The sequence below is a fragment of the Lipotes vexillifer genome, unplaced genomic scaffold (assembly GCF_000442215.2).
Source record: "Lipotes vexillifer unplaced genomic scaffold, Lipotes_vexillifer_v1.1 scaffold491, whole genome shotgun sequence".
Taxonomy (NCBI): domain Eukaryota; kingdom Metazoa; phylum Chordata; class Mammalia; order Artiodactyla; family Lipotidae; genus Lipotes; species Lipotes vexillifer.
The window spans coordinates 837757-860795 of NW_006770548.1; the positions used below are offsets into that span (position 1 = coordinate 837757).

The following is a 23039-nucleotide window of genomic DNA, read 5'->3' on the forward strand; positions in this document are numbered from 1 at the left end:
GTCAGTGGGAGTCAAGGTCAGTTGAGCAGGGTCAGAAAGCTAAAAGTGGGCCCCTGGGGTTGAGGGTTAGAGCCTGCATCAGCAGAGATTGGGAGTCATGTGAGGAGGGGTGGAGGGCCAGGGGTAGTGGAGGGCAAGGGCAAGAGGTCAGAACCAGGAGGGGTGCGGAGCTAAGGCCTGCTGGCACCGGCAGTGGGGTCAGTGGGCTCACCTGTGGTCCCGCTGGGCCAGGGGATCCACGTTCGCCCTGATGGAGCAGAATGGGTCAGAGCTGAGTCTGGCCCCAGATCCTCTGGGACCCTGAGAGCTCCCCAGGCTGCACTTACCTTTTCTCCAGTCTCACCGATGGCCCCTGTTAGTCCTCGGTCACCCTGAGGGGAGAGAGATAGGAGAGGGGCCTTTACTGTCAAACCCCGGACAAAGTGTCTCAAACTCCAATCATCTGTCTCTGAAATCACAGCCTCTGACCTGGGGAGAACCCTTATCTCCTGATCCTCCTGCCTCCCCTAATCCTATAGGGGTCCCAGTGTGTCACCTCTCATACCTGACCCCTCACAAAATGGCACTTACTTTGGGGCCAGTGTCTCCAGGAAGTCCCCGTAGGCCCTGAAAGGGGTTCAGAGATTTGGGTTTGGGAATAAGGATGGAGTAGAGGGTCGATGGCTGAGGGTGGGGGCTGGAGCTATGCCCACCACGCTCAGAATCCCTGGCCTCTACACTCACCGGCTCACCCGGGGTCCCAGGTTGTCCTGGGAAGCCTGGGGCTCCATCTTCACAGTCACCCTGAAGGAGAAACAGGTGGGTAGAAGACCCTGCTCCCAGCACCCAGAGGCCTCACCCCAGAACTGGGACACCAAGAGGTCAGGCCTCCCACCTTTTCCCCTTTTTCTCCAGGGGGGCCAACTGAGCCTTGGGGTCCACGGCTTCCAGGAAGACCCTAGGAGGAGGTGAGTAAAAATGTGAGCCCCAAACTGAGGTCCAGCACCCACTCACTGCCCCAGAAGAGCCCCCAGCTCCTCTATCCACACCCCAGAGCATGGGCCACAGGGTCCCCAGCAGAGCCTCAAGGCTCCCTCACCGGCAGCCCAGGCTCCCCTAAAGCAACGCTGCCGTCACCTGGTCCAGGGGGACCCTGGGAAAGAACAGCAGGTCAGGGGATGGCCGGGGGGAATCAAACTCCAAGCCACCCCCAGCATAACTTGCCCCTCACTTACCTGCTCCCCACGATCACCTTTCTCACCCTGGAAGAGAGATCATGACACGTGACCCTGGACTACACCTCCACACCCCAAGATACCAGGAGGAATGAGAGTCTTGGGGTCAAACTGGATTACAAAGTTCATGGAGGAACTGAGGAGTCATGGGTGGGGGTGGTCAAGAGGTCACATGAGCTCAGAGTGACCAGCAGGGGTTGTGTGGGTTTGAATGAGGTCACCAGGTCACTGGATCATGTGGAGGTGATGAGACCATATGGCGGTCATGCCCTCACCTTCACAGCTGTTCCAGAAAATCCTGGGGGACCACGGGGTCCTGGGTCTCCCAATGGGCCACGAGATCCAGGGGGACCCTGATGGAAGAGACAAAATATAAAGTACAACCCCATAGACCCACCCCATTGGTTCCCCCATCACACATCACTCCCCCCCGCCACCATACTTTAGAACTTACTGGAGGTCCAGGGTCCCCTTTCTGCCCAGGAAGCCCTGGGCCCTCGCCTCCAATGACTCGTCCAGGCTCTCCCTGCAGGACAGAGAACAGCAGAAAGGATTCAGGGTATGGGAGCCTTGAGGTAGGAGAAGCCCCTAGAGGTCCCCAGCTATTCTTCATCATGCCTTAGGCCCCACACAGTGTCTGTCCTGGGGCAACTCTGTTCCTCCCTCGGACATCCTGGCTTGGTTCCCTCCCCTTCCTCCTTCACCTACCGGCTCCCCCTTTGGGCCTCGAGGCCCTCGTTCTCCCTGAGGACAAAACAGAGCAAAGGGTGATGCTTGGTCTCAGTGCATTTCAGGGTGGGCCCCTACAAGCCAACCCCGCTCCACCACCCCAGTTCCCCACCCTGCAGAAAGGGCTCTGGGAAGACACTGTGGGGCAGAGCAACTTACTGGTTCTCCACGAGGACTGGGCCACCCTGGGGAGCCCTATAAATGGAGGCCAGAGTCAGACTAGTCAGACCACCCCACCCGCTCAAGCAAAGCATCCCACCATGTGAACTGCGAGGGCAAGGCTTGCTCACCTTCGGGCCGGGGGTTCCAGGAGTCCCAGGGCGGCCAGGGCTGCCTGGAGGCCCATCTGCCCCAGGGAAGCCCTAAGGAGGCAAAGAGGTTAGGGCAGGAAGGGACCCTCCCTCAGTGCCCCTGGTTCGCTAGAGGAGCCCCGACTGACTATTCTTCACCTGAACCCCTCACCCCACAGGCCCCTGAGCGTTGTGTTGGGTACAGCAGTGATGTATGTACCCTGTGAGCTGAATGGAGCTGAACCCCAGGCACAAGGGCAGTGATGAGGCCAGGGCCTTCCCTGCCTCTTGGACTTGGAACTTCTACCCGGGCTCTCCAGGGGATCTCAAAATCCCACTGGTCCCCCCTAATTCAGATCCTTCCCCAAAGTCTCTGCTGTGGTTGATAATGTCCACTTAGGCTTCTAGGAATACTATGTGTTTCTAACTCTGTTTCTTCATTCCCTCTTGTAAAAACCCTAAGGAAGCTTTGAGGATTGTCTTAGGGGAACCTCAATGGTCTCTACACTCACCCTCTCACCCTTCGCAATGGTACTTCCAGGAGGTCCCTGGGGGCCAGGAACACCCATCCTGCCCTGAGAGAAGAGAGCAGGTGAGGAGGCAGTACGCCGGTCAGGGGACAGAGGACAGGTATGGGGTGGCACTCACCGGGAGGCCGGGGGGGCCAGGAGGCCCGGCTTGTCCTTTCAGCCCCTAGGAAGGATGATCGGTGAGCCCTGTGCTGCTGACCTCCCCCTGACCCACTGAGCCCCCAACCCATTCTCTACCCCCCACCAGAGCCACTCACCATCTCTCCGGGTTCCCCCTTCTGGCCCTGGGGAAAGATGTGTCGGACGACGGTCAGAGTGGCAAGTTCCAAGAGTGGCCCTCACCCACCCTCTCAACCCTGGACACTTACCTTTGGACAATGCACCGAGCAAGGCTTTGGCTGTAGCTGTGAACAAAGCGTCTCCTTGAGGTCAGCCGTTCTACCAAGAGCCCCCAGGCCCTCTGTTTTTCACCACCTAGTCCCCGAGAGGCCCCTTCCAAACCTGGGTGGTCAAAGCCGTCTCACACAGGGCTGTTGCCAGACTACTGACTGCCCGGTCCAAGCTTGGACCATCATCCACGGTGAAGAAGGTCTGGGCAGAGTCCCTGCCCGGCACCAAGCGACGCAGCTGTTCTGGGTCAGCTCCTGCCAGGCCCAGCATCATCACTTTAAGCCCTAAGGAGGGATCCAGCAGTTTGCATGACGACCCTGCTGGGGCCAACCCTCTTCCCAGGTCCCATTCCCACCAGCCCTGCTCCTCACCAGCAGCCTGGGCCTCACGGATAGAGCTGAAGATGTCACCTCTCAAGGGCTCATCCACCAGTAGAACCATCACCCCCCGCACATGCCGGCGTCGTCCAGGGGCATCTGGTGCCAACAGGTATCTGTGAGCTGTAACCACAGCTGTGCCTGGGAGAAAGGTCATGTCAGAACCCAGGGGCACCAAGCTCCCAATGGGAAAGCCCCAAGAATCCATGTCCACTGTAGTCCTTACCCAGGTTGTTCCCACTTGGGTCCGTGTAGGGGATGTTGCGGATCTTCTGCCGGATGACACCAAGGTCATAGGAGCTGTTCAGCGAGAACAGTGGGGAGGGCCGGTGACTGTAGGACAGGAGGCCAACCTAGGGTGGGGAGACCACAGAGCCTGGGGAGGATGACACAGCAGGGACGGGACACAGAGCCTGGTGGGAGACACAGAGCCCAAGGTGTGTAACTAAACCTGATCTATTAGGGGGTCAGCAGTGATGGCAGGATATGGAGCCAACCAGCAAGTTAGGTGATCTGGAGCCTGGGGAAGAGCAGGGAGAAAGCCTGGACCAGTGGTGGGACAGGGAAATGGTGTGGGACCAGGGGTGGGCAGGGACAGGTAGGAGTCTGGCTGCCTCTGGGGCCAAACCTGGATGGCCTGTGGCCCAAGAGGCCCAAGTGCAGACACCAGATGCTCCAGGGCTCGCTTCACAGCCTCTGCACGATGAGCATTGTCTCGAGTGGTATGCAGCAGGAACACCACGTCCATCAGGCCATGGGGACACACTGCAGGAAGGGGGCTGAGTTACTGAAGCAGTCAGCCCATCTAGCTACTCTCTTGGGCCTCTCCCACTGGGCCCACCATACCTGGGGTCTGTGTGACCGAGGCCTCAGGACCCTGTACACCCTCCCGGACAGGTGTCAGGGAGAATATGTAGGAGATACCAGGCTCTAGCCCTGTCACCCGCTGGGAGCTTGAGATCCCCGGAAGTGTCTGTGAGGCCCCAGGCAATTCTGCAGAGAACAGAGCCCAGTTAAACAGGAGGCCCTTCATGGAGCCCCCACTGCCAACCCACCCGAACACTGGCCTCCCCGTCACCTTGGCCAGGGCCTCTGAGTTGCTGCCAGGATAGGATGTAGCTGGATACCCCAGACACCGGGGTCCAGGCCAGAGTCACTGAGTCGACTGAGGTGTCTACAACACGCAGTTCAGTGCTTGGGACACGAGGTGACTCTGAAGGAAGAATCAAAGACTAGGGATCCGAGTATGTGTCCCGAGAACCCAGAGGAGAGAGATCTAAGGAGATCCTGGGGCAGATTCATCTTAGTGAAGGAAGTCACCGGAGGTCATGCTGGGATCACCCCGGATCAGGAATGGTAGGGGGGCTACAGGAGGAGTCACTCAGGGTCATGGGGTACAGGAAATCAGGGTGGGTCATCGGTAGGGGTAAGAGCACACCAGTGTATGCAGTTACTTCTGAGGGGGGCCCTTCCCCAGCTGTCCCCAAGACACTCAGCCATATATGGTAGTGGGTCGCTGGCTCCAGCCCATCCAGTTGGTAGCTGCTGAGTTCCGGCCCCAGGACCTGGGACTGTTCCTGGCCACCTGGGGCAGGCATGAGAGGGGGGCAGGGGCACGTAGGAGGATGCTACAGACCAGCATTTATGGACACGCCCACCTCACTGACCCCCACGTACCTTACTGACAATGACCCCGCCAGCCTCATTGACTGATCCTGCTGATGGGGTCCACCCTCCTGACTGATCTCCTTATTCTCGCTGACCCTGCCCGACTGACCCTCATTGATCCCACGCACCTAGGTGACTGATACCAGGTACCTTCAGCGATCCGCAGACCCCCACTGACAGACCCTGCCCACTCTCACTGATTTCACCGACCCCACCCCCAACCCCGCCCCATTGGTCCCTAACCTCCCTACCGGGGGCACCTCTCACCCTCAGGTCGCCAACGCAGACGGAAGCCGCGTGCCCCGGGCACCGGCTGCCAGCGCAGCCTCAGCGAGTGCTCCCCTCGCTGCACTACACGAAGTGTCTCCAGGGCTGGTGGAGCCTCCTCAGGCGCTAGAGAGAAAGCACAAAAATCAGGGAGGCTCCGTCCCCAATTAATCTCTGTGCCAATCCCAGACCAACCCTGGAACACGCACCGCCCCCAACAGGCCCCACTGCCTATCCCAGGCTACAACCCTCCTCCCCCCGAAGACCCCGCCCCCACAGGTTCACTACCAATCCCTGAACCCTCTTCCATTCCCCAGAACAAACCCCGCCCCCAAACCGTCCAGGGCACCAATCCAAGGCTCGCGCCAGCCCGAGCTCTGCCTACGCGTGGTGACGACAATGGAGACAGGTGCGCCCTCACGGTCCCCCACAAGTGCAGTCACTCTCACTGAGTAGCTGACTCCGCCTTCGAGGCCCCGTATCTCTGCGGAGTCCGTGTTTCCTGGGAGCATCTCCTGTCTCGTGGGGCCACCTGGCCAGGCGAGCACAGGGCAACAGTCAGGGATAGGGGTGGCTGACCAAAGGGGCCAATCCCCGCCAGGAAGGGCAAGGGCAGGGTCAGGGAACCATACCCTCGCTCCGGCCCCAGGTCAGTCTGTAAGCTGTGGCTCCAGTGACTCCCACCCAGGTGACCTGCAGAACATCACTGGAAGCATTGAGGATCTGCAGCTTCGAGACACTGCCCACGGGCTGAGGGTCTGGGGGAAGATGCAGGGAAAAGGATCAGGGGCCACTGGTGGAGAACAGGGCAGAGAACAGGGTGGCAGAACAGGCATGTTCAACGCAGGAAGGTCTATCTGAAGGTCAGTATGAGGTTACTGTGGACGGGTCAGTGCAAGCAACTCCTGAGTGGGAAAAGATCAGTGTCTCAGAGTGGGCAGTGTGGAGCAGCCAGGAGGTCACTGTGGGTGGACTCCTAGTCAATGTGGGGTACGTCAGTGTGGGGAGAGAAGTCATGAGAAGAGCTGTGATGGAGTGGGCAGCTAGAGCAGTCAGGAATACGCAGCAGGACAGGGTAGCCAATGAGATGTGGTTGGCAGATGGCCAGGGTCCACTTACCAGTCCTTACAACCACAGAGGCAGGGGTCCCATCCACACCAGCCACACGGGCCCACACATGCACTGTGTACTCGGTATCTGGCTCCAGCCCATCCAGCTCAGCCACTGTGGCCTCCCCAGAAACCAACTGGGATTTCTCTGGGCCTAGAAGTGAGGATGAAGGTAGCTCTAGGACTAGCCAGACTCTGCCCCCCAATGTCCCACCTGGACCCGGAAGAAACCCCTGCTCCCATTCCACCCAGACCTGCCCCCGACAACCTCCAAAACCTCTGGTCCCTTCCCAAACCCCTGGTGCCCACCGTGGCCTGAGTGCCAGGAGACCCTGTATCCTGTGGCACCAGGAACTCTGTTCCAGGTGATGGTGACAGATGAGCTGCTGACTTGAGTCACACGGACTGTCTTCATTGGGCCCAGTGGGTCTGGTGGGGAGAGGCAATGGGGAGTCTGATGGAAGAGGCAGTGGAGGGTCTGATGGGGGAGGGATTGGGGGGGACATCTAATAGAGGAAGGCGATGGGAGTCTAAAGGGAGGCAAGGATTTGACAGCGGATGCAGTGAATGGGTCAGATGGGGAAGGAGTGGGAGTTCTGACAGAGGGGATAATAGAAATCTGAGGTGGCAGGTGACAGGAATCTGGGAGACCAGAGGGTCTGACAGAGAAGGTAATAGGGTTCCGACGGAGGCACTAGGAGGCAGTGAGGGGGTCTGACAAAGAAGAAAAGTGTAAGTCTAAGAGGATGATCAAGTCCGGCAGAAAAGGCAATGGGGTCTGAAAGATGAGGTGTTGAAAATCTGAGGGCAAGAAAAGCGGGGTGTTAGGGGACAGGCAGAGGAATCTGAAGAAGGCAGCGGCTTAAAAGGAGGCAAGGGAGACTGAAGGGGGAAGCAGGGCCTCTGAGGGAGGAGGCAGTGGGGATCTAAAGGGGGAGACTGGAGTCCTGTGGAGAAGCAAGGGTCTGAAAGGGAAGGCATGGGGGTCTGAAGGGCCACTGGAGAGAGAGAGCCAAGGGGCTGGGTCAGGCCCTGACCAGTTCGAGCCACGGTGATCGCAGGTGGGCCCTCCTCTCTCCCTCGCAATGCCGACACAGCCACCTGGTAGGAGGTTCCAGGTCTCAGCCCCATGATATCTGTGGCAGTAGACTCTGAGGGCAATGTCTTGCTGGACTCCAGACCTAACGTCAGAGAGAAATGTTGGCATGGCTCCTGCCTGCCCCTTGGTACCCCATACCCTGATCGTTCCCCTCAGCAACCCTCCCGCACATCCCACACTGACCATTGTCTGTCCTCCAGCTAACCCGAAATCCACTGGCTCCAGGCACAGGTCCCCAGGCCACCCTCACTCGCGTTGCGTCTGACGCCACTACCTGCAGCCCTGGGATGGCAAGTGGGGTTTCTGGCTCTGGGGATTAAAGATAGAGGTCAGGGATCAAAACCAGGACCAGTGAGTCAGGCAGCTGTCCCCCACAGCCCTCCTGCAGTGCTCACCCCTGCGAACAGTGAGGATGCTGGCACCACCCTCTCGGGTGCCTACTCGAGCTGACACCCGCACTGTGTAGCTCAGCCCAGCCCGGACGTCATCCAAGTCAAAAGCTGTCTGACTCCCGGGAAGCACCAGGCTCCGCTCGACCCCTAAGGGAGAAGGCAGGATAGGCAGGCAGGGGTCAGTGAGAGATGGGAATGTGGGATGAAGGTGCTCAGTGATGGAGAGAGATACAAGATGAAAAGGGTCAGTGGGGGCAGGACAGGAATAAAGATGCAGACATAGAGAATGGACTTAAGGACACGGGGAGGGGGAAGGGTAAGCTGGGACAAAGTGTGAGAGTGGCATGGACATACATACACTACCAAACGTAAAATAGATAGCTAGCGGGAAGCAGCTGTATAGCACAGGGAGATCAGCTCGGTGCTTTGTGACCACCTAGAGGGGTGGGATAGGGAGGATGGGAGGGAGACGCAAGAGGGAGGAGATATGGGGATATATGTATATGTAGAGCTGATTCACTTTGTTATAAAGCAGAAGTTAACACACCATTGTAAAGCAATTAAACCCCAATAAAGATGTTAAGAAAAAAAAAAAGAAAAGGGTCAGTGAGGGATGGGACATGGGACAGAAAGGTGTGAGAGATAAAGACAGGGTAAAAGGAGTCAGTGATGGACAGCGACACAGGATAATGGGCCAGTGATGAATGGGGACACATAATGACAGGAGTCAGTGGAGAAAGACATAAGATGTAGGATGTCAGAAGTCAGCGGACAGCGACATGAGTTGACAGGTCATCGACAGACAGTGAGGTGGAGTCAGTATTGGATGGGGACATGGGAGAACAGTGGTCACAGCTAAGGTTATAGAAGGGCAGGGGTTGAGCTTGTGGTTGTAGAGAAGGGTGAAAGCCATGGCCAGGGAGGTGGGGCAGGGAGTGGAGACAGATCCAGATGAAGAGACAGGCAGGGTCAGGGCAGGGAGCAGACAGACCCTGTGACAGGGTCTAGTTCAGTGCCATCTTGGGAGGTGGATGGACAAGGAGAGAGGAGGAGGTTGTAGAGACCCTGGAGTGGAGCAGGGCTGGAAAGGCTGGAATGGTTTGAAAGGCTGGAACTTTAGTGTGTGTACGGGTCTTGCTGTGTCCCCCTCACCCTGGATGCTGCGAACGGTGATCCGATACTCGGTGGCGCTGGGAACTGGGCTCCAGGACACTCGCACACGCTGCCCAGGCAGCTCGGTGGCCTGTAGGTCTGTCACAGGGCCCACAGGCAGCTCTGGCCCTGTTGGACAGCACAGCCTGAGAGGCAGCCTGGGGCCCCTGTACCTTCCCCTCTCACTTGGCCGGGCCCACAGAGCCCTCACCAGGGGGGACCACAGTTGCAGGCGTGGCCACCTCGCGGCCCTCTAGCAGCGTGTAGAGTGTGAGGCGATACTCAGTGCCTGGCTGCAGCCCATCCAACTGGTAGCGGGTCACGTCAGAGGGCAGCACCACCTTCTGTGGCACCTCCAAGCCTGCAAGATGACAGGGTCAGGCCAGCTGAGGCCAGGTCCGGACCCAGCCTGCCCACCCCACCCTCCCGCACGGACCACTCTCACGCCGCCACTCCAGCCGGTAGCCACGGGCCTCAGGCACCAAGTTCCAGGAAAGAAGGATGGATGTGGGGCCCAGGATGATGGGACGCAGGGTCTGCTCAACAGAAGTGTCTGCCCAGGGCACATGGGAGGTCAGTGGCCTCTGTGCCCTGCCAGCCTGCCCACCCAGCCTGAAGAAAGCACCCAGCCCTCTCACCGGTGTGGGCAGTCAGGGAGGTGGCAGGCCCCACGCTCCGGCCAAGCAGGGTGCTCACGGTCACCTCATAGTCTGTGCCAGGCTCCAGGTCACTCAGCAACACTGATCCCTGCCCAGGGCCCAGCTCCCGCTGCTGCGTGGCCCCACCTGCACGGGGGGCACAGAGGGGTCAGTGGGTCTTTCAGACTCAACACCCTACAGTCCTGTCTGAGGTGCAGGGACTTCCTTCAGCCCACACCTCTCACTCACCACTGAAGACTCGCCATGTCACGCGGTAGCCAGTGGCACCTGGCACACTCCGCCAGGCTACCAGGAGGCTGTAGGCTGTGGTGTTCTGGATGGTCAGCTCCGGTCCCTCCAGAGCAGCTAGGGGAAGGTCCCACCAGGGATTAGTGAGTCCAGAGTGGGGAGGGGTTACTGGGATGGGTGGTTAGGTGAGCAGGGTCAGAGGTTAGCAGAACTGCTCACTTGTCCGAGCTGTCCCACTCACGGCCTCCCCGATGCTGTTGGCGTAGAGGGCAACCACCGTCACTTGGTACTCAGTCAGTGGCCGGAGACCCTGCAGCCTCACGCTGGTCTCACCCGCTGGGACGCTCACCTGCCCAGGGTCAGAGGTCACTTCATCTTGGCCAGCTAAGTCCCCAGCCCTCCACCTACCACTGCTGACATCCTTACCTCCCGCTGTTCACTCGACAGTGGCTGTCCCAGCCCCGTCAGGGGCGTGTACTGGACCTTGTAGCCAGTCACAGGGCCACTGGCCGCTGTCCACTGTACTCTCAAGGATTGACTGCCTGGCTCAGACAGCACCAGGTCTCGTGGACCAGAGGTTGAGTCATCGGCTGGGAAAGGGGCAGTCAGGCAACCAGGCAAGAGGATCAGAGGTCAGCACTTATGGTACAGCACTGGGCTCAAGGGTCAGGAGCACATAGGATGTAATTAGCACTCCCAGGTTGGGGTTCGGGTCAGGGTCCAGGTCAGGGCACACAGGGTGAGCAGGAACTCACAGGGCAAGGCCACAGGCACGCCACCTGCGGTTGTGCACACCCTCCGGGAAACAAGAGGCAGTAGCGTCCTCAAGATGTTGAAGTCGTTGACGAAGAAGAAGAAATCGCTGGTCGGCTGTGAGGCGACTCGCTTCAGCTCCTCAGGGTCGGCATTCTTGATCCCTGAGGTGATGCCCAATCAGGGCTCAGCTGCCCACATGCCCTCTGACTCATCCCTGCCCCAGCTGACCTGTCACCCCAGCTTGGTACTCACCCACAGCAAACAGCTTGACTCCCTGCCCCTTCAGCCTCTGGGCAGCTGTGTCCACCAGGTCCTGGGACTTCCCATCTGTGATGAGGATGCAGACCTGGGGCAGGTGCAGGGTCAAGTCAGGACTGCCTCAGACACTTACTTGGGGTCACCTTGGAAGGCATGGTAGGGTGAGAGATCACCTTGGGAACACCAGGTCGGGCCAGCTGGGGCAGAAAGACACGGTCAGCCACTTGGAGAATTGCAGCTCCTGTGCGCGTGTTGCCTCCCTTGTAGCTGATCTCTCTGATTGCACGGATCACATCACCTCCTGAGCCAAGTGCATCCAGGCCAAATTCTGTCCTGTGGGGAGGGGAGTGGCAGCAGGCCAGGAGCAAGGGCTTTTTCTGGTCCTGGCCTCTAAGAGGCCTCTGGAATGAGGGTTGTATCAGGCCCCCTTGAGAGTCCACTTGGTTCTGTGATTCCTACCTTCCATCTCTGAAGCTCCCAAGCTAACAGACTCCTTAGGTACCCAACTGTGTCGCGCCTGTGGCTGGGCCTGGGCAGGCCTGGACCCCTTGGGGCTCCCAGGCTCAGGTACCAGGATGTCTGGTTAATTAAATAACGGTAGCAAGAAGGGCCCAGTTATAAGCAGGTGGACACTGGCCAGACAGGGAGGCCCTCTGCTGAGTGAGAGAGGCTGAAGGCATCAGGAGGCTAGAACAAGGAGAGTCCAGCAGGCACAGGGCACCTCAAGCCATGGGTCCCCTTCTAGGCCTCTCCATCTCTAGATCAGGAAACACAGCTCCTATCTTTGGCAAGGCACTATTCAGAAGGGGTCTCAGATGTGAGGGCTGTACCTAGGAGATCCCTGCTTCTGTCTTAAGATGTCCTGGCTGGTGGGAGGGGGGATCCTCTGGGTTCCCTAAAGCCTAACCTAGGGGTTTGGGGGCTCTCTGCTTCTTTCTGGGGGTGGGGTCCTGGTGGGTCCAGCTGTGGGGAGCCACTCACCGTGCGTCATCGCTGTACTGCACAGCAGCGAAGCGCACACCCTGTGCACCGGCTGCCCCGGAGAAGGGCAGCACCAGCCCCTCAAGGAAACCCCTCACTTCGCGGAAGTTGCTTCGGCCAATGGACGAGGAGCCGTCGAGTAGGAACACGATGTCAGCGGCGTAAAGGCGCGTGCAGCTCACTGGGGCAGGGAAGAGCGATCACAATTTTTTCTTGGGGCCCACCCACCCCCTACCCTCACTGTGGCCCCCTGGGGCTGGGGAGGAGGAGTTGGCCTCATCCACTGTGCAAACGGGCACAGGCTGGCTTGGGCCTGGGAGCAGTGGAGGCAGCAGAGGTGCGGCCCGGAGTGGACTCTCACGCGGAGGACTAGTGGGGAGGGAGAGTCGCCGGAGCGGGTGTGGATCTGGGACTGAGGTTGGTGTCTGGGGACCAGCGCGGAGTGACATAGGGTAGGGGACCCACGCACAACTGGGTGCAGTTTGGCAGACGCGGTGTGGGTCGCGGAGGGTTTGGGGAGTCCAGGGAGAATTAGGAGAAATGCGTAAGTCGAGGAGGGTGGGAGGCGGGATTCAGGATGAAGGTCGAGTGGAGTCGCGGGTGGCAGGGTGCAGTGCCCTGGATGGGGTCCTTCCCTGCCGTACCCACCTCTCTCCCTGTGCTGGGCCCACACTCGGGGAGCCCCTGCCAGGATCCCCGCGCAGAGCGCAGCCACCAGGAGCCGCAGCCTCATCCTGGGTGAGGGAAACGGTCAGCCAGGACCCCGCCTCTGTCCCTCAGCCTTGGCGGGTCCGAGCCCAGCGCTCTCCCACCCCCAGTCCCGGTCTTGCCTGCCGGTCCGCCGGCTCGGATCGCCAGCCGCTGCCGCAGTCCCGCTGCCACAGCAGAGAAAAGTCCCTGATCCTGGGGGCGGAGCAGCGGGCGGGGACGCAGGCGGCCCACCCCCACCCATCGTCCCAGAAGTCGCCGCCCCTGCCACCCCTCCCCTGGACAGATGATCTGACTCCACTTAAGTGTAAAGACCCCCACCTCCCGTGGCTTCTGGGATTTCCCCAGGAGGTTCCCTACAGATGGATGTTGAGGGATCCCTCTCCAACCCCATCTAGGGTCAGAGATCTTGGCTGCTCTAGGTCAAACAGACTAGAAGTGACTGCTGGAGACCAGACTTCAGACAGGTTCCCGGGGATGAAAGACGCAGCAGGATGTTGGTGGGGTAGAAGATGCAGCTGGAGATGACTCACCACACCCCTCCCCCCACCCCACCCCCACCTCCGACAGGGTTACCCAGACAAGCCCTCAGGCCATGAGTCCCAGCTGGCCTCTCCTGTGATTCAGCCATCCCTTTGTCTGTTGGGTCTCCTGTGTCCCACCCCAATCCCCTCAACAGGCAGAGCAGCCCCCAGCAAATGAGGGGCTCTAGGCTCATGCCAGGGAAAGCAAGGCACCACTGGGCTGCATCCAAGTAATGCCCACCCCTACTTTGGAAGGGGAAGCCAGGAGGAGAAAATCTGTATTGTACTTATGCAGACGTGTCCATCCCAGTGTCCTGGACCCCTTGCTGTGCTCTGAACCAGCCCCAGGCAGATGCCATCCAGCTGTGCCTCCAGGGAGGGGTTATCCATGTGTGGAGGGTGGACCACCCACAGTGACAGCTCATCTCTCAGGAATCCACCCCCTCCTGCCTATGCCCCCACTGGTGCTCCTGTCCTGCTCCAGCCATGCTTCCCTACCCACACATTCTCATTTTGGCCCCTCAGAGTCCCCTCCTCCAACCTACTCTTCTTCTGCATTGAGTCTTCCTTGCTGTGCGCGGGCTTTCTCTAGTTGCAGTGAGCACGGGCTACTCTTCATTGCAGTGCGTAGGCCTCTCATTGCCGTGGCTTCTCTTGTTGCAGAGCTCGGGCTCTAGGTGCGCGGGCTTCAGTAGTTGTGGCAATGCGGGCTCAGTAGTTGTGGCACACGGGCTTAGTTGCCCGTGGCATGTGGGATCTTCCTGGACCAGGGCTCGAACCTGTGTCCCCTGCATCAGCAGGCAGATTCGTAACCACTGTGCCACCAGGGAAGTCCCCGACCTACTCTTCTTGAAGACCCCCTTCCACCCATCATCTCTGCCAGGCCCAGGTCACCCTGGGCTCCTCCCTCCCTTCCTCACTGCCCTCAAGGTCCACCTGTGGTGCCCACCTTCAAAACTACTCCTTCCTCACTCCTCTTCCCTTAACCAGGCTGAATTCCCGCCCGTCTCCCTCAGCTGGCTTCTGTGATTATGGACAGTCCCCTCAACACACCTGCAGGCCAGAGACACTCTTTGTATATATGTATGTGTTCATTACAGGGGTTGATACTGAGACAGAGAGATCCTCCCAAGACCAGGTCCCCTGTTATTTTTTTAAGCCTGGAGAATACTTCTAGACTCACCACTGCCATAGGGCCCCTTCCAACGTGCCTGGCCCCCCAGCCTCTCCTGGGTCTCCACAGGCTAATGGGGGACAAAAGGGGACAGCACTTCTATTAAACTTGTCTGCCTTGTCCTCTTCTAGGTATGGACAGGTCTCTGGTATGGCCAGAGCTGGGGGCAGTAAGAACCATCCATACTGCCTGTTTTCCTATTGTCCAATAAGGCTTGAGCTACAGGGACAGCCCCAAATTATCATGAGGTACAGCACTGTGATCCATAGGGCCCAGAATCTTTTCCCTAGGTCAAGGTCTCTTCAGCCATGTCCCAGGACCCCCCAACCCTTTGAAATCTGTCCTTCAGGTGAGGGCTGCAGAGAACCAGTCGTGCTCTCATTACAGAGGCAGCCCCTGCCTGCAAGATCCTCACCTCTTCTTGTACAGCAAGGGTGGGTGAGAGCAGGGCAGAGCTAGCATATACAGTGCAGACAATACATACACATTTGGGTCTAGCCTTTAGGGGAGACTGGAGGCCCAGCTGAGAGGGTGTTCAGGCAAACCTCATCAGAACCATGAGGGGTCCCCCAAAAGAAATGGCTGCCTGCTGTGCGGGGGTCACTCAAAGCGTGCTACAAGAGGCTGCTGGAGGCAGAAGCAAGGTTGAGGATGAGCACAGGTCTGGCGCTCGGAGGAGGCTCATGAGCAGGGGTGTGGCCTCCTGGCAGGCACAGTTAGGGACCAATCCCAGACACCAGCTCCCTCCATAAACACACTGGGGCCCTAGAGTTTTCTTTCTCCCTCCCACACTCCCCTGGACATTTCCACCTCTGGCTTCGGTCACCACCTCTGCTGGATGGCACCATGTCTCCAACTGGGGGCTCTTTTGGGGATTCCAGCCCCACACATCTGTCTTGAATACCTCCAAATTTCTCAGAACCGTGGCCAAAGCTGGGCAGGTCATCTTCCTCCAACCTGCCCCTCCCCTGTGGTACCCCAGCCCTGCTGGGGATGCTGCCCTGCTTGCGTCCCCTAAAGCCCACTCCAGCTTTTACTATAGCTGTGGTATCTGCTCTGCCACAGAGCTGCTCACCAGAACCGCACAGAAACCCACCCTGAGTCCCCAGGCTAACTCTCAGCTGACCAAGTCACTTCTCTTCCCGTTAACTTCCAATACACCTCCCCCAGCATGCCTCCAAAGTAAAGATCAAATTCCCCGGCTAGGCATGCAAGGTCCGTTAGGACCAGATCACCCGCTCGAGCACTCTGTGTCCAGCACACCTGTAGCCTTTGAGAGGCAGGCCTGGCCTTAGCAGAGAAATCAAGCCCCATCCTCCAGGAGCTCAAACTTGGGACAACAAACTTGGCACCTGCTGTTCCCCAGCCTGGATATGCTGTGTCTATAACCATCCAGGGGTGGGCCTGTCAGGGTTCTGCACTGTCCAGCAGCTTCTCTCCAGCTGTTCACAAAGTAGGATGACCTGAGTCCCCCAGCCTTGGGTTCTAGAAAGCACTTGACAGTTATTTCCTAGTTGACAACTTGTAGCAACAAACAGAGCTGAAGGGAAAAGCACTGGGGTGGAGTGGGAGCAAACTGAGGGCTGTTTTGGCCACTGCAAGGCTGGGATGCTGGGGCACTTCTGAATAGCCATCTTCTCAAGAAACCTTGTCCCAGAGCCCTGTCCACAAGTGCCAGCAGCACCTCCCTCACAGCAAAACTGGGCCCCCACACTTCCATTCCCCCACTGGGATCCCAGGGAACCTGACTGTGGAAGGGCTGGGGGGCACAGGAAGAGGGGCCTACCTGCCCACCTGCCTTGGGGACCAGAGCCCAAAGGTGGCAGGGGGACTAGACAGTTGAGAGCTCCACCAGGTCCTCAGGGAGATGGGGAGGGGACTGCCAGGCCAGCAGCTCAGACTTGCCTGGGAAAGACCAAGTCTAGGGAGGGGGCTCAGGCCCCACTGAGCTCAGAGATATTCTTGGAGCCTGAGTCAGCGGCAAATCAAGGCAAAGGATTCTTGCCTTGCCTGTCCAGGCAGCAGTTAGAAACCAAATGGGAACACTGTGCCCCAGGCTATCCTCCTCCCACAATCCAGAGTAAACCTATGAAGGAGGCTCCCTCAGGGACATTCCTTGGCCTCTCCTGGTCCGTCTGGGGTACGAGGGTCTGCCGGAGGGTGACCGCACAGGACCCACAGCAAGGGGCTTCCCACCTGAGCCCCCTGAGTTCCCAGGCTGGGACCTCTACCAGGGCAAAGTCTGGGCCTGCAGTTCCCATGGCCTCCCACACCTCACTCTTGGGACAGATTGGCTAAGAGCATCGCCCATGTGGCTAAGTGGAAACAGCTGGCCTCAGCTCCCTGCAGGCTTCAAAGGCTTCCGGCCTCTGTGCTGCAGCCCCACGCTTGCCCCTCGCTAAGGACACATCAGCCTGTGGGAAGGCGGAAGGATCTAGGAGATGCAGAACCGGGAGGAAGTCCCTGCTCCCCAATCCACTGCCCAGCGGACCCCATGCCAATGCCAAGAGAGGGACGCGGCAGTTCTCAACACAGGACTTTATTGGTTGGTGGTTATCTGCAGCACAGGTTTGAAGGACTGAGGTGGTATGTTTGTGGTTGGGGAGAACACAGACCCTGGCCCCGCCCTTTTGCCTGCACAGGCTTCCTGCCTAGAAGCGCAGCCAGAACATGCTGCTACGGATCCGGTTATAATCTGGAAGCTGTTCAATGGGCCCTGTGGGGATAGGGTGGGGTGTCAGGGTGAGGTACCTGGCCTGTACAGAGACACCTGGCCCTGCGCCGCACCCCATCCAGAGCTACCCAGAGCAGCACAAGACAGGCTTGGAGTGGAAAGAGGGAAGAGAACATTCCTCCAGCGGGTGCTGAGCCTGTCCCTTCATGCTCTGGCCTTTGGAGCTCCACCCCACACATGGAGGTGTCCATTACTTGACGGGTGTGGGGTACTGATGGAAGCACCTTGGCAGGGAGTCGGGGAGCTGCTAGGACAGGTTTTCTGAGCAGGAACTCCCTGGCAGCTAGGCTATTGGGCAGAGCCTCTTAGGGGCCTCAACATGCTGCACCCCGTGAAAGCTGGGGGATGGGGGAGCAGAGGCAGAGGGGAGGCCAAGACAACAGACTGCGAAGGACAAAGAGCAGACTTTCTAGGCCACTCACCCAATCCAGCCACTGCTGGACACTGGTCATAGAAGTACTTGGAGCAGACCTCACGCATGACACTGGCATCCACCTCCTGCAGGATGAAGCAGAGGGCACACTGAGTGACAGGCACCTGGGGACCACCTCTGCCAGTCAACATTATCCAGATGACCAAGATCTTCCACACGTACCATGGAGCTGCCCCTCAACCAAAAGAGGAAATGCAGCAGGGCTCTCCCTGCTGTAGACTTCCTTGGGCCCCACCCATCCCTACAGCCATCAGTGCCTCTGCCCTGCCCTCCAATTACACCACTGAGGCAGGTGACGCTGCCTAGGACACCAGGGCTGCCTACAGGAGCAGTCTGCACTGCCTCAACTCTCCACCCTCTGGGAGTCTGCCAGGCCAAGACTCCAGAACCTCTCCCAGGGGCCCTTGTTACCGCAATCCGGCTTTCCCACTCAGCCAGGGGGATGCGGCGGCCATACGTCAGAAGACTACGTCCAATGTCCTCACACACAGGAGTGGTGCCTGCAAGGGTTGGGGGAAGTTTACAGGTCCACATGGTCCAATCCACATGGGTCCAAGCCATGCATGCGAGGGTGCCCCCAAGAGGCCCCGGCTGAGAGCACTACCCCCACCCACCAAGCAGCCCACCTCGCTGCCAGTGAAACGGCACGGAGTGAGAGTGGGCGCAGCGTCCTCGGCATATGTCCCAGAGAGGCTGCCGAAGTGCTTCATGGTACACACAGAACCTCCAGCGTTCTGGGCTGACCTGGACCTTGGTCTGACCTAGACCACAACCCTCACTTGTATAACCACCTGTCACTGTATCCATGGGCTGTTGATCTAGCCTACTCACACCTGTACCTAAAACCCCAGGCCCCTATGAGAGGGGTGGTGGTGGGGTATGGTATGACCTTCAAAGTTTTCGTTTCCAATCTTGGTTAGGAACACTGGGACTGTCACTGCCAGTATGCACTCTACCCCTTGCCACAGGGCTGCAGGACTCACCAATCAGATGAGACACCAAAGCATTTCTGAGAATGTTTTTGCCCCGGACCACCTCACTCTCTGTGGCACTGGTGCAAAGGCGCATCCTAGAGCAGGGGTGGGGTGGGATTCATCCTGAGAGACGGTGCTGTCTCTGAGCCTCCCACGGTCCTGCTCAAAGGGCCCTATTCCCTCCCCACCTCCCTGGCAGCACTAGGCCTCCACTCACCACTGGCCCTGTAGGAAGAACATCATGTCGTCGATGCTCATGTGGTCGCAGACAAAGTGTGCGCCCATCAACCCCGTCTCTGCATAGCAGATGTTGAAGGTCTGGAAACTCTGGCACAGCTTCTTGGTTGCAGCAATTGCAGCCAGTGGGCTGGACAAGTGCTACCAGGGATGAGGGTGGTCAGCACCCACCCTCCTGTCTGCAGTCCACACCCCACAGTACAAGCGCCCACAGCCCAGCTCCCTCTCTTCCCTGAAGACAAGGTCCCATCCCATGCCCAGCCCTGGCACTCACCGTGCCACCACCGTAAGTGCAGTCATAGTGGCCAATGATGGCATTGGCCACCTGGAGGGCCACATTGTCTGCGTTGGCCCAGCCAGGCCCCTCCACTGCAATGGCCACATGGGCCAAAGGCAGGGCATCATCACGGTGGCGGATCTGAAACAGTACATGGCAAAGCTGAGGGACAGCCAGATTTCCCAGGCGACCAGCAAAGGTGCCAAGTGTGGGTGGAGAGTGTGCATGCATGAACACGTGTGCCTGTGAGGCAGCAGCCACAGGACACCTGGCCAACTCAAGGCATCTCCGGAGTCATGAAGATAGCCATGCACATGAGGGTGCCCCCAAGAGGTCCCGGCTGAGGGCACTACCCCCGCCCACCAAGCAGCCCACCTCGCTGCCAGTGAAGCGGCAGGGAATGAGAGTGGGCACAGCGTCTTCAGGGTATGTCCCAGAGAGGCTGCAGAAGTGCTTCTGGGCGAGGTCTAGCAGCTGCCGGTGCTCCACCCCTGCCAAGACAGACAGCAGAGTTACTGGCCAGCCAGGGCCCAAGGCACAGGGTAGGGGAGATCACACACAAGCAGAGGACCCCATGTCCTGCCTTGGTGGGAAACACCAAAAGGAAGACATGACATCAGGACAAGGTGAGGAAAGAGGACCCTTCACAGACACACCCTATCTCATGGGCAGGGCAGGCACCTCAGGATCAAACAGCTTCCAGCACCTCAGCCACAGGGAAGCAGCAGCATGCTGAGCTTAAAAATGGGTTCCCATGTGACACATTCCCACCAGCACCAAGGACAAGACTGGTGCTCCCTGGGTATAAGGCCACCTGCCCTGCCTTCTCCCCCTGGCCCTTCCTCAAGCAGATCCTATGGGGGCTGGCAGGTGAGAGGGCACAAAGAGGTGCTATGCAGGGCTGTGACTAGCTCCGGGGTCCCGAGAGCTGGGGACGTTTACCAGTAACATTACAAACTCACGCCTCAGGACCCCTCCTGGATCTCACCTCTGCAAGAGGAGGCCTTTGCTGCCATAGCGCCTTGACCAGTGGGCACTGTGGTAGTAAGCAGCCTCCCCCAGGTACAGCCTTCTAGGTGCCTCTGCCTTTTATTCTTTCCTTCCCTGAGCTCAGATCCTGTTGGACTCAACAAAGTCTGATGTGTCAGTAGCTCAGACTGCTCTTGGTCCCGAGGTTCACTGGCCCCAAGGCCACTAATCATGTTCTTCCTATCAATTTTTCTTGCCCAGTCAGCTGTCACGACCTAAGTTGGGAAAGCACCCTGGCCCTGCTCCCGTCCCCTCCCCGCCACATCCCCTCCTCTGTCAGGTGTCTACCTAAAAAGCCACGCTGAGGCCCCGCACTTCTCTCCCAGCTCCTACCGTCCCCCACCAGGCACCTGCAGCAAGCACTCCCTGCGCCTGCCCACTTCCGCTCTGGCCCCTACACGGCAGCAGAGCGAGCCTCAAAACACACCAGCCCGTGACCCTGCTCTTCCCCTCTGCACAGACCTCCCACTCCCCACCGAATTAAATCCCACCTCTCTTTAAGCTTCTGTTCAAATGACACATGCTTCAAAAGCACCTCCCAATTCAAACAAACAAACAAACAAACAAACAAAAAACAACCACCTCCCTACCCTCTAACTCTGAGTGCCCATTAAGGTCCCCCTACCACTGTATGCCTTCCTTTCAAGGCACTTCCCATCTGTCATGCAATGTCTGGTTTGCCCACTGACAAGGCCAAGAGAAACAAGCCTGAGGGCTTGAATCTCCCACCAGCCTACAACCTGGATCCCCTATGACCAGGTGGGGCTGAGAAAACCCTGAGGCCTGGAGAGGCCAACAGCCCAACTGAGGCCTATACTAAAGAGCGGAGTAGCATCCCTGGGCGGCCAGTTTCAGTGGTGGTGGCAGAGGAGAATCCCACCCCACCTCAAAGAGCATGGAAGAGAGGTCACTCCCCTCAAGGACAGGGTGGGAAGTGTCCCCAGGAGTGGAAGATCCCTATGGTCAGAACCGGGAGACTTGGCCCTGGTAACCAAGGCCACAGCCTACCCCCCTATTACCACAGGGCTTCAACGAGCCCATCGCTCACCTCCAGCTGCTGCTAAAACCATTCGAGAGGCCTTGTAATGCCGGCTGAGGTACTCAGTCAGGTCTGCCCGAGACAGCTTCCTGCAAGACATACAGCCAGTTGGTCAACACCGCTCCCAAACCAGAATGATCTGGGTCACACAAAACGGGGCTGAGGAGACAGACCAGGAGACATGGCTTCTCTGGAAAGCAGGACCCCACACACCAATTGGTCCTTGCCCCAATTCTGCCACCCACCACTCTGGGGCCCAGAGGGCAGCCCTCACTGGGCCCCCCTCACATCCCACCTCAGGACAGCCTTGTAGTCCCCTCTGAGGAGGGTGAGAACTGACGGTGGGGGCTCTTGAGGGGCAACAGCAGAGCTCATCCCACCAGAGGACAAGAAGCCATGTGGAGGGATACCCAGAGCACCCTCCCTCACGCTGGCAGGACATGCATGGAAACGTACCCTAAAGCAAAGCCCGAAATTCAAGTGAAAACCACACAGGTGTTAAAAAAGACTCACAGGGACCATGTGGCAACATAGAAAATGTCTCCAGTTGTGTGAATTAGGGAAATAAACAGCACAGACAGCAGATCAACTAAAAACAAACTCATGTGGACATGGCCTGGCCATGCCAGAATGAGGGGACGAATTCCACCCCAGACCAGCCAACGCTCACCTGACATTCTCACTGGACCCCTCCACGGCCTGGGCTAGAGGTGTGCCCTGGAATGCCGTGGCATGCAGGTAGTCAAAGACCACATCCCGCATAGATGCATCATTCTCCTGCAGCTCCTGCAGGATCACATCACGCTCCTTCTCAACCTGGGAGTCTTCTAGGCTGCAGTTCTGCACAATGTCGGCCAGGAGCTCCACAGCTGGATGCAAGAAGGACAGGTTTGGTGACCAGTAACAGGACAAAACCCCAGGCCTGACACCACTGGTTGCTTTGTTGCAAGGCCATACTCTAAGGGTAACCCCATTCTTCAGCCAGGCCAGGGGCTCCTGAGTGCCTGTCCTCTGCACTCCTGGAGTCCTACTGGTGTCCCGGCCCCATCCTCCAGCATACCTTTTGGCAGGTCCTTAGACAGTGCCTTGATGTAGTAAGCCGTGTGCTCCCGGGTGCTGTAGGCATTAAGATGGGCCCCCATGCTCTCTACCTCCTTCTCCAAGGCAATGCCAGGCCGATTCTTTGTTCCCTGGAACCACACATCAACAGGACAAATCAGGAGCCACATGGGAGCCCAGGACCCCATCCTCACAGGCTGAAGTCCCAGCAGGACCACTGGTCCACAGATATCTCCCTCAGCAAAGACTCTGGGGTTATACAGCCCAGAGGCTGTGCTCACCAAGTGCTTAGCAGGCCTTAAGCCAATCAACGTCACAGCATCGAGGACCAAGAGAATGAAGACATCCAGGGGCCAGGAAAGAAGGGCATGGCCAAAGCAAGTGTTACCTGAAATCCAGAGCTCCCATACCAAGAGGTTGTACAGCATTTGACTGAAAGCTCCCATACCAGCCTGACCTTATCAGCACTCCCTCTCCTCTTACTGACAGTCATGGTCAGGTAAGCTCACACCTGTGCTCAGGTGATGCTACCACTACCCACTCTCCCTCATACCATTTATACGACTCTGTGTGTGTGCTATGGCCTCTGTAGGACTCAACCTTAGTCCAGTGTGTGTGTATGTATGTGTGCGTGTGTATGGCAGTGCCGCTGTCCAATGACACACACACGTTTCAATGTGTTGAGACTGACACACACAACTGTGATGGTGGACCTGGCTAGCTGCCCATTCCTGCTCCACACCACCACCTAT

General features: G+C 58.3%; 2 protein-coding genes across 2 annotated transcripts in view; both read right to left on the reverse strand.

Moving 5' to 3' along the window:
• COL7A1 (collagen type VII alpha 1 chain) overlaps positions 1 to 12832 on the reverse strand; it is a 32300-nt gene extending 19468 nt beyond the window's left edge. Inside the window, exons 1-43 of the mRNA XM_007446222.1 lie at positions 12748 to 12832; positions 12100 to 12280; positions 11292 to 11451; positions 11113 to 11206; positions 10860 to 11021; positions 10531 to 10694; positions 10324 to 10453; positions 10105 to 10221; positions 9856 to 10002; positions 9654 to 9770; positions 9429 to 9578; positions 9218 to 9346; positions 8069 to 8212; positions 7857 to 7982; positions 7612 to 7755; positions 6884 to 7003; positions 6585 to 6728; positions 6098 to 6223; positions 5851 to 5997; positions 5466 to 5591; positions 4969 to 5115; positions 4609 to 4743; positions 4377 to 4523; positions 4159 to 4295; positions 3757 to 3883; positions 3525 to 3671; positions 3265 to 3437; positions 3132 to 3167; positions 3021 to 3047; positions 2882 to 2926; positions 2746 to 2808; positions 2234 to 2305; positions 2103 to 2138; positions 1923 to 1958; positions 1669 to 1740; positions 1490 to 1567; positions 1215 to 1241; positions 1079 to 1132; positions 875 to 937; positions 724 to 783; positions 571 to 606; positions 327 to 371; positions 212 to 247 (exon numbers count right to left, since the gene is read on the reverse strand). Of these exons, the coding sequence (XP_007446284.1) occupies positions 212 to 247; positions 327 to 371; positions 571 to 606; positions 724 to 783; positions 875 to 937; positions 1079 to 1132; positions 1215 to 1241; positions 1490 to 1567; positions 1669 to 1740; positions 1923 to 1958; positions 2103 to 2138; positions 2234 to 2305; positions 2746 to 2808; positions 2882 to 2926; positions 3021 to 3047; positions 3132 to 3167; positions 3265 to 3437; positions 3525 to 3671; positions 3757 to 3883; positions 4159 to 4295; positions 4377 to 4523; positions 4609 to 4743; positions 4969 to 5115; positions 5466 to 5591; positions 5851 to 5997; positions 6098 to 6223; positions 6585 to 6728; positions 6884 to 7003; positions 7612 to 7755; positions 7857 to 7982; positions 8069 to 8212; positions 9218 to 9346; positions 9429 to 9578; positions 9654 to 9770; positions 9856 to 10002; positions 10105 to 10221; positions 10324 to 10453; positions 10531 to 10694; positions 10860 to 11021; positions 11113 to 11206; positions 11292 to 11451; positions 12100 to 12280; positions 12748 to 12832 (4512 nt within the window). The remainder of the gene's footprint in view (positions 1 to 211; positions 248 to 326; positions 372 to 570; positions 607 to 723; positions 784 to 874; positions 938 to 1078; positions 1133 to 1214; positions 1242 to 1489; positions 1568 to 1668; positions 1741 to 1922; positions 1959 to 2102; positions 2139 to 2233; positions 2306 to 2745; positions 2809 to 2881; positions 2927 to 3020; positions 3048 to 3131; positions 3168 to 3264; positions 3438 to 3524; positions 3672 to 3756; positions 3884 to 4158; positions 4296 to 4376; positions 4524 to 4608; positions 4744 to 4968; positions 5116 to 5465; positions 5592 to 5850; positions 5998 to 6097; positions 6224 to 6584; positions 6729 to 6883; positions 7004 to 7611; positions 7756 to 7856; positions 7983 to 8068; positions 8213 to 9217; positions 9347 to 9428; positions 9579 to 9653; positions 9771 to 9855; positions 10003 to 10104; positions 10222 to 10323; positions 10454 to 10530; positions 10695 to 10859; positions 11022 to 11112; positions 11207 to 11291; positions 11452 to 12099; positions 12281 to 12747) is intronic.
• Positions 12833 to 17025: 4193 nt separating this feature from the next.
• UQCRC1 (ubiquinol-cytochrome c reductase core protein 1) overlaps positions 17026 to 23039 on the reverse strand; it is an 8920-nt gene continuing 2906 nt past the window's right edge. The window contains exons 4-13 of the mRNA XM_007446162.1: positions 22289 to 22418; positions 21899 to 22097; positions 21238 to 21317; positions 19536 to 19651; positions 19158 to 19301; positions 18864 to 19024; positions 18656 to 18741; positions 18084 to 18172; positions 17662 to 17737; positions 17026 to 17221 (exon numbers count right to left, since the gene is read on the reverse strand). Of these exons, the coding sequence (XP_007446224.1) occupies positions 17157 to 17221; positions 17662 to 17737; positions 18084 to 18172; positions 18656 to 18741; positions 18864 to 19024; positions 19158 to 19301; positions 19536 to 19651; positions 21238 to 21317; positions 21899 to 22097; positions 22289 to 22418 (1146 nt within the window). The 3' untranslated portion in view covers positions 17026 to 17156. The remainder of the gene's footprint in view (positions 17222 to 17661; positions 17738 to 18083; positions 18173 to 18655; positions 18742 to 18863; positions 19025 to 19157; positions 19302 to 19535; positions 19652 to 21237; positions 21318 to 21898; positions 22098 to 22288; positions 22419 to 23039) is intronic.